This window comes from Schistocerca nitens, chromosome 7 (genome assembly GCF_023898315.1).
Source record: "Schistocerca nitens isolate TAMUIC-IGC-003100 chromosome 7, iqSchNite1.1, whole genome shotgun sequence".
Classification (NCBI taxonomy): Eukaryota; Metazoa; Arthropoda; class Insecta; order Orthoptera; family Acrididae; genus Schistocerca; species Schistocerca nitens.
Genome location: NC_064620.1, coordinates 238,652,335 through 238,665,905, shown reverse-complemented (window position 1 = coordinate 238,665,905; position 13,571 = coordinate 238,652,335). Strand labels below are relative to the sequence as shown.

The following is a 13,571-nucleotide window of genomic DNA, read 5'->3' as shown; positions in this document are numbered from 1 at the left end:
ACTGTCCTTAAGCCATTGCAATGTAACACAATTTATAATTCATATCAAATCTCTGAATATTATTGAAGGATGATTACTGATAAAGTTATTACCGAAGTTATTAAACAGCTGGCAAGTGTTTCTTGACACTAAATGTATCCTTAAATTCTTATACGTTAAACTTTTTTCAGTGGGTGTAGGGTGGGAGGGGAAGGAGTGGAGGGGGTGGGAGGAAGTGTTTTGTCAGATGTAACATCATTTGAGACATACTACAGTTTTTTTTTTCTGCTACTTTCCTTATCTACTTTCATATGGCTACACTGCTGCAAATATAAAATGACAAAGAATAGCTGCCCAAGATGCTGGAATCCTTCAATTCCAATACTAATTGATTACCAGAGAATCAGCATTTCTTAGAATCATGAAATCGGAATCTGCACACGACACATCCCTAATTAAAATCAATATGGATAAACATTTTTTACTGTAATTCCGGCTATTCTAAGTAAATATCAGAGCTATTGTTGTTATTGCAAATAGTAGATCAATTTTGAGTGAGTCGTTGGTAATAACAGATAATTCATGCAATTCTGTGAGTTATTTATTTAATTGGAATTGGCAACACTGATCTGTCCATCTGACAGCCGTTAAAGTATATGTGGTTGAGTGAGTGGTAACATAACCTCACCTTTAAATAACACAAATTGTTATAGACAATATGCTACTGAATAACTCAAAAAAAATTATATATATCTTTTTGGAACTTTTTAAATTTAAAAGGGAAAGGAGTATCCTGTAAACATTGTTTCAAGAAATACAAACAGTCACATTTCAACAAAATGGAAAAACATATCAAAAAGTGTTTCAAGTGCCTTGAAAAAAGTGCTTGAGTTAGGTTCAGTGACTGAAAAACCCATCCAGAGGAAAAGCCCCATGAAATATCAGCTGAAAAAAATTCAAAGAATGGGGTTTCACTGAAGTTTCCTGGAGAGGCAAGATGGGAGAGCCATCTTTTTTGTCTTTAAAGTTTGCAGTCAAACAAAGTTGTCTTACAAACCTCAGTTGTAAATGAGAAGGTGCAGTCACATTGTCACATTTGCAGCCTGAAATAAAGAAGAGAGTTCTAGATGGTGATGTTTTCTTCTTGAGGGCTGAGAAAATGATAGAGCTTATGAGCCCAATCATTCATCTGATTACAGCTTTGGAGTTAAGAGAGCCTAAAGGTCACAAGATAGCCACAAAGTTCGATACGTTGAAAAAAGTTATCAAGAAACTAGCACCCTCTCCACTGTAATCTGCAGAAGGAAAGTCAGTTGCATCTAAATTCCAAGCTAGGAAGGAATTTGGTGTATCTTCTATCCAACTTACAGCTAATCTTCTTGTTCCAGCAGTACAAGATAGTAATCTAAAGCCTGAAACTTCCTGGCAGATCAAAACTGTGTGCCCGACCGAGACTCGAACTCGGGAACTTTGCCTTTCGCAGACAAGTGCTCTACCATCTGAGCTACCGAAGCACGACTCACGCCCGGTCCTCACAGCTTTACTTCTGCCAGTATCTCGTCTCCTACCTTCCAAACTTTACAGAAGCTCTCCTGCAAACCTTGCAGAACTAGCACTCCTGAAAGAAAGGATACTGCGGAGACATGGCTTAGCCACAGCCTGGAGGATGTTTCCAGAATGAGAATTAAAAGCTGTGAGGACGGGGCGTGAGTCGTGCTTGGGTAGCTCAGATGTTAGAGCACTTGCCCGCGAAAAGCAAAGGTCCCGAGTTCGAGTCTCGGTCGGGCACACAGTTTTAATATGCCAGGAAGTTTCATATCAGCGCACACTCCACTGCAGAATGAAAATCTCATTCTGGAAACATCCCCCAGGCTGTGGCTAAGCCATGTCTCCGCAGTATCCTTCCTTTCAGGAGTGCTGGTTCTGCAAGATTCGCAGGAGAGCTTCTGTAAAGTTTGGAAGGTAGGAGACGAGATACTGGCAGAAGTAAAGCTGTGAGGACAGGGCGTGAGTCGTGCTTCAGTAGCTCAGATGGTAGAGCACTTGCCCGCGAAAGGCAAAGGTCCCGAGTCTCGGTCGGGCACACAATTTTAATCTGCTAGGAAGTTTCATATCAGCGCACCCTCCGCTGCAGAGTGAAAATCTCATTCTGGAATCTAAAGCCTACTGAGACACTTGATGCAATAAGATTTGTTTGTGGCTCACAAAAAACATTGGACTAATTGTTATTCAAGTTAAAGAGAACTTCACTGATTCGTGAGACAAACAAGGAATCTGGTCCAGACCATTTGTGCGGGAAGAAGTACATCTTCACCCTCACACAAATCATCACGTAAATCCTTTACTGTGGTGGAAAGGTTTAAGAGGAACTTGTCATTTGGCAGAAGTTGCCATAAAAATTCTGGGTGAACCAATTGCATCTGCGGCTACAGTGTGTTCCTTCAGCAGTTTTGGAAGGATCCACAGAGGGGGGGGAAACAGGGTTGCATCAGAGATAGCTGGAGCAATATGCCTGTTGATCCCAACGAAAAACCCACACTCAACAGTCCAAGCAAAGACAAAATAGGTAGGAACCCAGTAGCCAATGAGTAATCAGATTCAGGAGAATCTGAGGCAGAGGCAGAACTTAATGGTTCTTCATCAACTTACGAAGCTCAAGAAACTGACTGAGAAAATTTTCTGTGCAGTAGTAAAGTGTAAGTAAAAATACTACACATGCTTGCTACTTACTATAATCTATACTTTATTTCAAAAAAATACTTTTAAACTTGAGTAATTTTTTTTCATTATGTACTACACAAAAACGGACCTGATTAAAGATGTAAAAAGTTACATTTACAGTCCAATTAAGTTCCTCTAATAGCTCTACTGTAAATATCACACAGCTTTTTCATCTTGGTTATCCAACCACAAAGGAAGCAGTGTTGCAAAGCACCTTTTCCAATACAAAATATCAGCTTAATTTTTTTATAAGTGCTGCTTACCAATTAATATTTAAAATGCATACATGCTCAGGCATTTATGCATTTTGGGCATTTCCCCAGGCATTTATCCTGGCCATTTGCCCAAATTCGTAAATGCCCAAGCATTTTACACCACTAGACAGAACAGGTTTCAGGAGTGTTCACTCTGAATGTAATGGAATTCTTGGTTTCTACCTAACAATGCAGTCATTTAATTTGAAATTCATTCATAGTCTCCTCAAAAGTGTCCATAGTTGCAGCCAAGCCGTATCCAAATCACCAAAATTAACAACAATAATGATAATATTTTGTCAGGTCTGCAGTAGGATCATAAAACCTTCTTGAAAATATTTCAGCGGTCCATTTAGCTGCCATCTTCAGAAGAGAACACTGTTTGCTAAATCTTGCTGGCACTGATTTTTATTGTAAACAGTGGCTCTTTTATAAAGCATGGAGAACCAACAGCACCTGTGCATGAAATCATTATTGCTGCCCCTATCACGAAATGAAGGTACAGCACCCCAGTGGTAAAAGCCGGTAGACACAAACTGCTACAGGGTCCACAGCCAGCAGAGTCAAAGACCACTGCTTTTTAAACTTCTGCATTTTTCTTACAGAATAGTACTTGTCTACCAATAGAAACATGTAGGACCAACTATCTGTGTGGTGTCATTAGGGAGCAGAAATCTTAGCATCTCTTTTTGACAAAATTCGCCCCCCCTTTTTGCAAAATTCCCGTTTATTTCTATCCACCATACAGCAGAGATGCTGAGTCGCAGATAGGCACAACAAAAATACTGTCACAAATAAAGCTTTCGGCCAGTAAGGCCTTCATAAAAAAGTGTACACTATGAGAATATTGCCATTTATGAATCATTAATGAAATTTAAGGGGTGCTTATCCTACAAACAATTTAACCCATCAAAAAGAGCAAGGTTTGGTATTAAAATTTATAAATTGTGTGAGTCAAGTTCATGATACTGCTATGATTTTAGGATATACACGGGTAGTGACAAACGTGATGCTAGAGGTAGTGCCTCTGAAAGTATAGTTCTAAAACTATCACAGTCAGTATTACACAAACAGCATACTAAGTAGATAACTGGTTTTCTTCACTGGAACTCTTCAAAACTCTCCTCATCAATAAAACTAACGTGTTTGGAACAATGCGCTCAAACAGAAAAAAATATGCCCACAGACTTCCTGAAGACAAAATTAAAGAAGGGAGAACATACAGTGAGGAATTGTAATGGAATATTGGCACTAAAATGGAAAGATAAACGAGACGCTTACATGCTTTCCACAAAACATTCAACAGCAGAAATTATTGCCACAGACACACCTCTCCACAATGCGTCATGGAAACTGAAATGGGTCGTCAAATACAATAGAGGCATGATTGGAATTGATCGCAAAGATCAGATGCTCGCATGCTTCCCTGTGATGACAAAATGCATGAAAGGATGCCGCAAGATATTCTTTTACCTATTTGATGTTGCTTTATTTAATGTGTATATTTTGTATTACAAAATACATTGCGGCGAACGACATAGCTATGCAGAATATAGGATTCACATTGCAGAATCATTGTTGAAAACTACACCTTTACCGGAATATAATCGGAAGGGACGATTAGCATCCAGCAATATACCACAAAGACTGCACGTGCAACATTGGACACATTTTGCCAAACATATTGATCCAACACCATCAAAAGTAAATCCTGCGAGAGCTTGTGTCGTGTAAAGAAAGCATAAACGACACAGCGAAACAACATGGGAATGCAAAAAGTGCAGGGTTGCATTACATGTGCATCATACAATCTAAGACCATTAAATTCGTGTACACATCATTGTGAAGACACTGCATTTGAAAATATGTTTGTCAACGTACTAACGTAACAGGTCCCAGAATGTTTTGAACAAAGTATTATACAGTCTTAGATCATTGCAGTGCTGTGAATATTATTATTAAGATGTATTTCATCAATGTATGTTTGCTTATAAAGGGAAATAAAACATTTGTGAATATATCGTTGTGTTTGAGACAATGAATGTTTCGTTTCTAATGGGCAACTAATTGTCATTATTTATGATACCTGTAGAAATGTCATGTTACTGGTATCTCACACATGTACTTACAAATCCCGAGGGCGTCTGCACAACATTGGATGCCACCAGGCGTAGTGCACCACAGCCTTAGTGTGTGTAAGCACAGGGAATCTTAAGGCGCATCTGTACCTTGTAGCCACTTATGGCCCATGCTAATGGAACTTAAATCGTAAGGCAAAGGGTTAAAAGTGTTGCATTACACCATCTTTTGAACTTTACCTAACAAACTGACATACACGCTTCTTCACTATAAAATGCTACATCCCACAGCCGAGTATTATGCTGCATTATGCAACATGTATCTGAAACAGACCATTCAATCGCCCAAAACTGGCACGGCACCAGATCATTGAGTGCACCGATACATCACTGAGTTTGTAAGCTTTTTATTTTGCAAACAAGTTTTTACGCACATTATCTTTCCTTATCATGTTTTGCCTGATGACGTACAATATCAATAAGTGAAAATTTGCTACATTTTCATTTTTTATTTGCAAAAAATAAAGCTATTTCAAACTACCTCTGATAAAATAATTCATCTGGATACAATATGCTATGAAACAGTGTCTATTAAATAATTTAGAGTTTTCACATTTTGAGGTAGAGTTCGCATCTATTTCGCATTTTTCCAGTACCTATCATCATACATCACCATTCTGTGTCCCTCACTTTAACAGTGCTCCACCACTGTAGATTTTTCAGGTAGTAGTAATCGTGTGTGAGGATGGTGCTCAGCCCATGCATTATGAATGGTGCATATCATCTGGCGAATATATGTTTTTCCACAATGCCAAGGTTTTCTGTAAGCGTTGGATTTCTTCAGCGTTATATCATCTTCAATAAATCCAAAGAAAGCTTTCATCTTGCCTGGTGGATAGCCACATTTCTTGTGTTGTTATCCAAAGAGTGAAGTCCCAAGGTGAGGTTGGTACTTCATGACGGAACCAGATGTAAATATAGCCACTGCCAGAAGCAACGACGGATGAGAGATGGTGGCATAGACATGACAAGAAGAGATTCCATATGCCACCGCATCAGCTCATTTACTTACATCTGAGTGAGTACTCCTCAGTCCACTCAGCAATTATCAACAAAGATGACAGCATTGCCTCCCTACCAAGCAAGCAGTCCGACAACTGTATTATACAATACTCTTAATAAATGTTTATCATCAATTGTACTCTGTGAGAAAAGACTAGTATCTTTCCCTGTATAAAGTAATACATAAATGTTGAGTGACAGAGTTAAGTATTTTATCTTGTTCTAGTTGTAACAAAGTGATCTGGTATTTTGTGTGTTGCTGTAACCTATCGGCCCTCTCCAGGAGTAAAGAAAGCTAAGAACCCTCCATGGTACCTAAGAGTGTTTTTTTGTCTGGTACAACACTTTTTATACTATATATTTTTATAATTCTTCCTGTCTTGCAAAATAGGCTACCAACATATGGTAGGAATCATTTCCAGAGAGTTTTAGCAAACAGTGTCCTCACCTGAAGATGGTGCCTAAATGAATTGATGAAAATCATGTAAAGGTGATTGCACAATCTGCTTGCAGAGTTGACAAGAAAGTTATCAAGTGCACACTGGGTTAAGTTTGGATAGTCATATCAGCTAACAACTAATTTCTCAACATTGCTAGGTTCACTGTTAAAATCTTTTCTATGTTGATCTGCCACAGGTAAATGTGAGGCATGTGAATAGTTTGTCTATGGAGAGAACAACACAGTTTTATTGATTGACAGATGAAATAACAACAAATGACATGGATCAAAAATAAAATGCTGTTTTTCCATTAGTAACTCTTTGGACTTACCAATAGTCTGCTGATGGTTACTGCAAATAAATGAATTTCCTGTCTTGGATAGTGCTGTTTAATAATGGTAAAAAGGCCATTTAATGCTAAGATATCTATTGTTTAAAAGGGAATTACAGTTTGCCATTCATATTGGCAACAGATATTTCCCTCTTCCATTCTAAAGAGAACAGGTTCATTACACAAATGTGAATAGATTTTCTCAAAAAATAAAATTACAACAACATACCTGTGTAAGTGATCTCCAGTCCATGTTTGCACTACCTACATACACATGTTTCCGGTCCACAATCCAAAGTTTAGTGTGCAGCACACCACCGCCCACAAGACGAGGGAAGTTAACACTTCGCACCTGAATGAGAAATGTGTAATAACTTGACTGAAAGAAATACAACTTATCAACAAATTTATTTTATGATGAATATTTTAAGATATTTTAGAAGAATTGTTAAACACTAAACAAAAAATAACATACCATAGCTCTTGACTTTTAACATCAGAACTGTAAAAAAGAGAGAATCCAACAGAATTACGTCATTTACAAATACAGTAATCCTCTCAATTTCACAAATTAGTGTAGGGGAGAATTACTAGTAAAGGAGACCATTCACCAAAAAACAAAAGCACTTAGTCACCGACAGCCACATACAAAAGACAGAGAAAACTTGCAAGCCCTCGGAATAAATCCTTTGATGAGCTAGATCACATGCTGACAGGTAGAGGCAGGATTCTGGACAAAGGGTTGTGGGTGGGTAGCTAGTGGCTAGGATGGAGGCAGCGTCTGCTGTGTAGGAATACAGTGTGACGAAGCAAGCTGGGATAATTTTAATTCCCCTCTTGTTTTTACCATCTGCCTCCTTAAATTCGTTTTGTTACTTTTAACTAATCATCATTAACATACGTGAATATAATCTGCATTTTCATAAGAGAGAAAGATTGGCGTGTTTTAAAGAATATAGCACCAGATCTAGTTTTGTGCTTAGTTTTGCATATGTAATTGATTTTCTAATTTATTTTGACTATGCCTAGTTAGTATCTTGTTATAGGATGAAATCAGTGATTGTTCTGGATCTTATATTCTATTGTTGACATATAAACAAATATAAATTCTGCACTAATTATAAATGTTTAGAAGATGAAATGCTAGTAATATTGAAGTATCTATTTAGCTCTATTCAAAAACATGTTAGCAAAACCAGCCCTTCATTAATTCCAAAGTAATTAACAGTTTTGTCAAAAGTACTATTTGTGTAACTATATTTGTTAATTTCATGATTTAAACAAGTAATTCGGCCTAAACCTTGTAGTAGGAGAAACTGTTAAAAAGACGCAATTTTTCAATGTATTCAGCTAATTGAGTTATTTAAGTTTTAATTGCAATTTCTGTAAATTTAACTTTAAGCAATGTGTAGTTTCAGCACCTATTATTGTGATGATATATAAGGGCCTGATTTTTGGTCACGAGACAGTCAGTCCATGGCCGACTTTCAGACGAGTAACCTGTGCTGGTTATAACAACAAAAATGCTTCAAATTAACTGTGGAATAAGTGTTAAACAATTAGGCCATGTGTAAAAACAGTGACAGTGTCTGCTCCATACACAGACAATTATTCTTCAAGAACTGTGAACTATGTGGTTAGGTTTTACTGTTTGTAGATGTTCAACAAGAAATTACTGCAGTAGTATGTGGAGTTTTACCTGCAAACTATTAATGAAGCTTATGGAAAGTTTAAACAATAGTGCACTGGCCATACACATAACGGTGTATTATTAGGGGGTTGCATAAAGTGAAAATTTAAGTACTGTAGAAACGTAACTGTGCATCTATCGTCTGCATCATTTAGTCAGTGTCCGAATCCGCAACCCATTTTTCAGCCAGTGCAGCAACACAGTACGAAGACACCGGGGACAGTCAACAAACAACGATCAAGGAAGATCAAAGCAGGCAGAACAGCCACAACGGGAGGGAGGGGTAGCAGATGCATGGGATAGGGATGTGATATGTCAGTGTGAGCCAGTGGTGCCTGAAGAAGGTGATGTGGAGATGTGGATTGAGAAGGAGTGACAAGACAGAGGAATAGGGGTGACAGGACAAAAGAATGAGGAACTGTTAGGTCGAGGGGGAAGGGGCAATTGGTTAGTGGACATTAAGACCAGGAGGATTATGGGAGCAAGGATGTGTGGCATTTGCAAAGTTCAGAGAAGCCAGTGGTGGACGGAGGGAAGGATCCAGATGGCCCAGGTCATGATGCATCCATTGAACTCTAGCATGTTTCCCTAAATTACCTGAGGCAAATGCCAGGATGGCTTGAACTATTAGGTAGCAGTCAATTACCTGTCTCATACCTGTCCAACTAGACCTGTAACTGTGTAGATGCCTGTGTATGTATGCATTAAACTACAACAGCATGACATACCCAGTACCCTGAATAAGTGATCTACAGATGAAGAAAACTATTACTACTACACTACTACCGCTGCTGCTGCTACTACTATGGTGTTAGGAAGATGAAAGTCAAATGTGGGTGTGTGGGTGGGTAGGTAGGTAGGTGTGTGTTTGGGGGGGGGGGGGGGGGGGGGGAGGCGGCAAGAGGGGTAGAAAAAAGTGTAATCCAGTGAAGCCTGTCAATTTAGCACAACACAAGTTCTTAACATGAATGATACCATCACAAATGATGACAGATGTGGTATCTTCTGAAACACTGTAAAATGTTAAGGTATTTTCTCTGATGGAACCAAACATTCTACTATTGTAATGGCAATTTTCCCCATACAATTTAGTTTCACACTAAGCAGAAATTATGGAAATACCTCAGCAGCTCCATGCCTTATGAGATCTTCAGTGTCCAAGTTTGGCTGTTTTGGATTTGGAAAATTTTGTGCAATCCTCAGAGTAATACTTCTATTAGCACCTGCTTCCATTAGAGCTTTGAACACATCTTCTCCCTGAAATCACAGAAACCACATTCATTAGTTACATATAATTTTTCTGTTTTAATGTAGTCAGTTATTAGCTGATACGGTACTGTTCAGACATTCATTAAGTACTTTGCTTTCTCAAAAGAAATTTGGATGCCACATTTTTCTGCTTGTTCTGTCAGTGTATTTACCTGTTGCACATCTATCCCCATGTTTCTTGGCAAGATTGCCAAGGCATTGGTGAATGCAAGGCAGCTGACTGACATCACTCTTTGAACCTCTAATGCAAACTCTGTACAGTAATCTTTCTGTGGCTACTTCCTTTTCCCATTCTAGGATTACCTCCTATAACACAGTCCATCACCAAGCTAGATCCCACATAATTAAAATTGGATGGGTATTAAATGTATTTATTTATTTACAATTGCAGTTTCAGCTATTGTGCTGTTTTCAACAAACAGCTCAAAGTGAAATATGTCAATGCATATCCAGTTCCCCTTAACAGAAAATCATCCTTTACATGTTTCCATCTCATACGCACAATGAACAGGAAAACTTGTCATGCAGCACTTCATATAACAATGTCTATCAAATTCATGTCAATGCTGCACTCTTACTGTTCCCTATGCATGCACCAGATGTGACATTTGACCAATGTTCCTATCACCTTCTGAGGAATAGCAAGTACCAATTTTTCTGCCCATTGTTTTAACAGTTTTTCCTCTTCTTTTTATGCAATAAACAGCATAACATTAAGAACATGTTACTGTACAGCAGACAACTAACTGTGGCAACAGGATGCTGCGACGAGCAACTCTATGCTACCACGTATCCATCAGATCACATAGCATAGCTATTACTTTACCTGCCATGCCGAAGGGTGTTTATAGATGTCCGATCCTCGTAACGTCCAGTAAAACGAGGCAATTTCTATTGAATTTTCAGCATTCTCTATCATTGTCATCCAAGTCTGATACGTAGAAGGGTGAGGCGTTGAACCAGGAGGGTAAGTTAGTCCTTCTGGTATACTTTCCACTAGAGTGAACCTAAAGTGATGCAAAATGTAATAATCAGATCAGCTGCAATACCATTCAAAAAGGAGATAACCCAAATTACACAATAAAAACAAAAAGTGTGTCTATCTGAAATAAATGATATATGTGATAGATCAGTTGTATTTTATTTGTGTCAATTACACTTTCAACAAACTACAATGATAAACTATAAATGAAACAGCTTTTTGCACTAGTTACTCTACTAAATACTGTATTTCAATTATAAAAAATTACATACTTTCTATTGGTTCTGACAAGCCTAAAATATTATTTACATAACTCTCTGCCTGATTATGATAGTGTGTCAAACACAAAAATTGCTAACTCAATCTGTATATCTTGTTTTCATTTGGGGGTGGGGGGAATTATAATTACATAGTCATATTTAGAGTGCAAATAGATGTACAGATTAATTTGCAATACGAGTGTAAAATGACTTGTTCCACATCATGTCAATTTATCATGCAAAAATGATCCATGGAACATGAAAGTAACTAAACAGAAAATACTTTCATTTAAGACTTAATATTTAGTCACTGTCATTACAATGCAATCTATTATGGACAAAATAAAGTTCACTGGTTCATTAGTTCCATTTTCGATTGATCATATCCACTATAAATGCTATGTCAATCAAACCACAATTAAAAGTAAATGAAATATGCCAATCTGGGAACCAACCAATTCTGGAAGTGTGAATCTACAGCTACATAAGTAATCAGCATATCACCACATAGTACAGAACAATAAAATGGTGTACAGCAATAATCACTGCTTGTTTATTTACTTATTAATCCAGGGATCATACTACAATGATATAGGACTTGTCATCACAATACATTGAAAAATAGCCCAAAAATGTGCACATGCACACAATAGACAAGTATGCTTTAATGAGGATCGCACAGTTGGGTAGTTGTGGCCTTTAAGGAAGCATGCCGCCATTTGGCTGAAATGATTTAGGAAAACCATGGCAAACCTAAATTAGGATAGCTGGACAGGGCAAACTCCATCTTTGCGAACATATGGTCGGTGTCTTAAAAATTTCATTCAACTGCCCTCTATTGCACAATATCAATTAATGTACTGCACATCCCATGCACTAATTTCAGTCCATTTGGAATGCTGACCTCAGCCCATAAAGATTCAACTATGACTGATGCTTCTTTTCTTCATGTTCTCCATTCACATCACCTGAAGAACTGAGTCTGCACCCCTTCACCTGAACACATGATTTTAGAATGTCAGAGAGAGATGCTGGTAGAAGTACAGCTGCAAGAGTGGGTTGCAAGTCACGATTGGATAGCTCTAAGGGGGTGTCCCGATACTTTTGATATGATAGTGTACATTATCTGGTGCTGAAGCCCAACCGTCAGAGAATGGTACTTAAAACATGTATCACATTAAGACTATGAGCAACTGACTCCTCAATATGCACAAAGTGTTTGTAACAGACTTTAATCAAATTCAACTGAACGACAAGCAATTTCCAAGAAACATAACCAAGCCCCCCCCCCCCTTTCATTCAATGCAATGAGTCACGGAAACACAGTTGCAATATATGGCTTTAAAAAAAAAAAAAAAAAAAAAAAAAAAAAAAAAAAAAAAAAAAAAACTGCCTTCTTCTTCTTCTTTTTCTTCTTCTTCTGTCCACAGACTAGTTTGATGCAGCTCTCCATGTTACTCCAACCTGTGCACGCTGCTTCAGCTTAAAATAACTACTACAACTTTCATCCATTTGGATGGTACTATACAAGGAGTAAACTTTCACCATTTGCATCTCTTAACCACATAAATAACTACTTTGCTTACCTACAGGAGTCTTCACAGACAGACGAGTTAGATGAGCTGCCACCTTTTCCGTGGTGACTATTCTGGTGGTCTAGAAGAGGCAGCAGCACAACCAGTACTATGAGGATAAGGATGATGGTGATAGGAATGCAGGAAGGTCTGCACCAACCGCGGGGACCCCACCTGAAACACACACATATACTTTCAATTTTGAAGATGAAAGAAAGAGTTCAATCATATAGCGAAAGGAGCAACATGGAAAACAAAATTAAAATTACTTTACTTCTTACTTAATACTAGTGTAGTCCTAATAACAATTTGTTGGGTTCTTAAAAACAATCCCTTTCAAAAAAAATTATTATACATTACTTCAGATATGACAGACTATTTATGTCTTCTCTTTCTATCCACTTGCATCTGAGAAATCTCTCTCACAATAAAATACCTTAGAAAAAGAAATGCTGCAAGAAGTTCTTGTATTCATAATTTTCAAAACTTATGACCTCAACTCTCTTGAATGGATCCTTGAACGCATTATGAGAACTTCACTTGCATGTCACAAGTCTTGTCTTCAAATTCAAGATTCTGTAATCAAGTTTCCTAGCTGCACTTCAAGTAGTTTGAAGCTTGTGTTGTTACAGTGTGTGTTAATTCTGGATCCTTCTAACATGTGATGTGATACTTCTTTGAATGGCAAGAGAGTAAAGGTTTTCACTTCATGTTTTACACCTTTCATGAGCATCATCCCACACCACTCCAACTGAACAGCTGTACCTTTTTTGTACACTACACCACCACTCACTAGCAAAAGTGTAAAGAAAACCAGACTCAAACTGCAGAGTAATACATCTGTGAATCATCATAAACACACAAACTTGAAGGTAGTATTCCCTTGGCAATGAATAACGCAGGACAATAAGGAAATTACTTGGCAGACTGC

At 37.9% G+C, this 13,571-nt stretch overlaps 1 protein-coding gene across 2 annotated transcripts in view; it reads right to left on the bottom strand.

Moving 5' to 3' along the window:
• LOC126194797 (5'-3' exonuclease PLD3-like) overlaps window positions 1–13,571 on the bottom strand; it is an 85,353-nt gene that overhangs the window by 32,080 nt on the left and 39,702 nt on the right. For both annotated transcript variants that reach the window (XM_049933108.1, XM_049933107.1), the window contains exons 3-6: window positions 12,653–12,814; window positions 10,651–10,831; window positions 9,678–9,812; window positions 7,095–7,217 (exon numbers count right to left, since the gene is read on the bottom strand). In XM_049933108.1, the coding sequence (XP_049789065.1) occupies window positions 7,095–7,217; window positions 9,678–9,812; window positions 10,651–10,831; window positions 12,653–12,814 (601 nt within the window). The remainder of the gene's footprint in view (window positions 1–7,094; window positions 7,218–9,677; window positions 9,813–10,650; window positions 10,832–12,652; window positions 12,815–13,571) is intronic.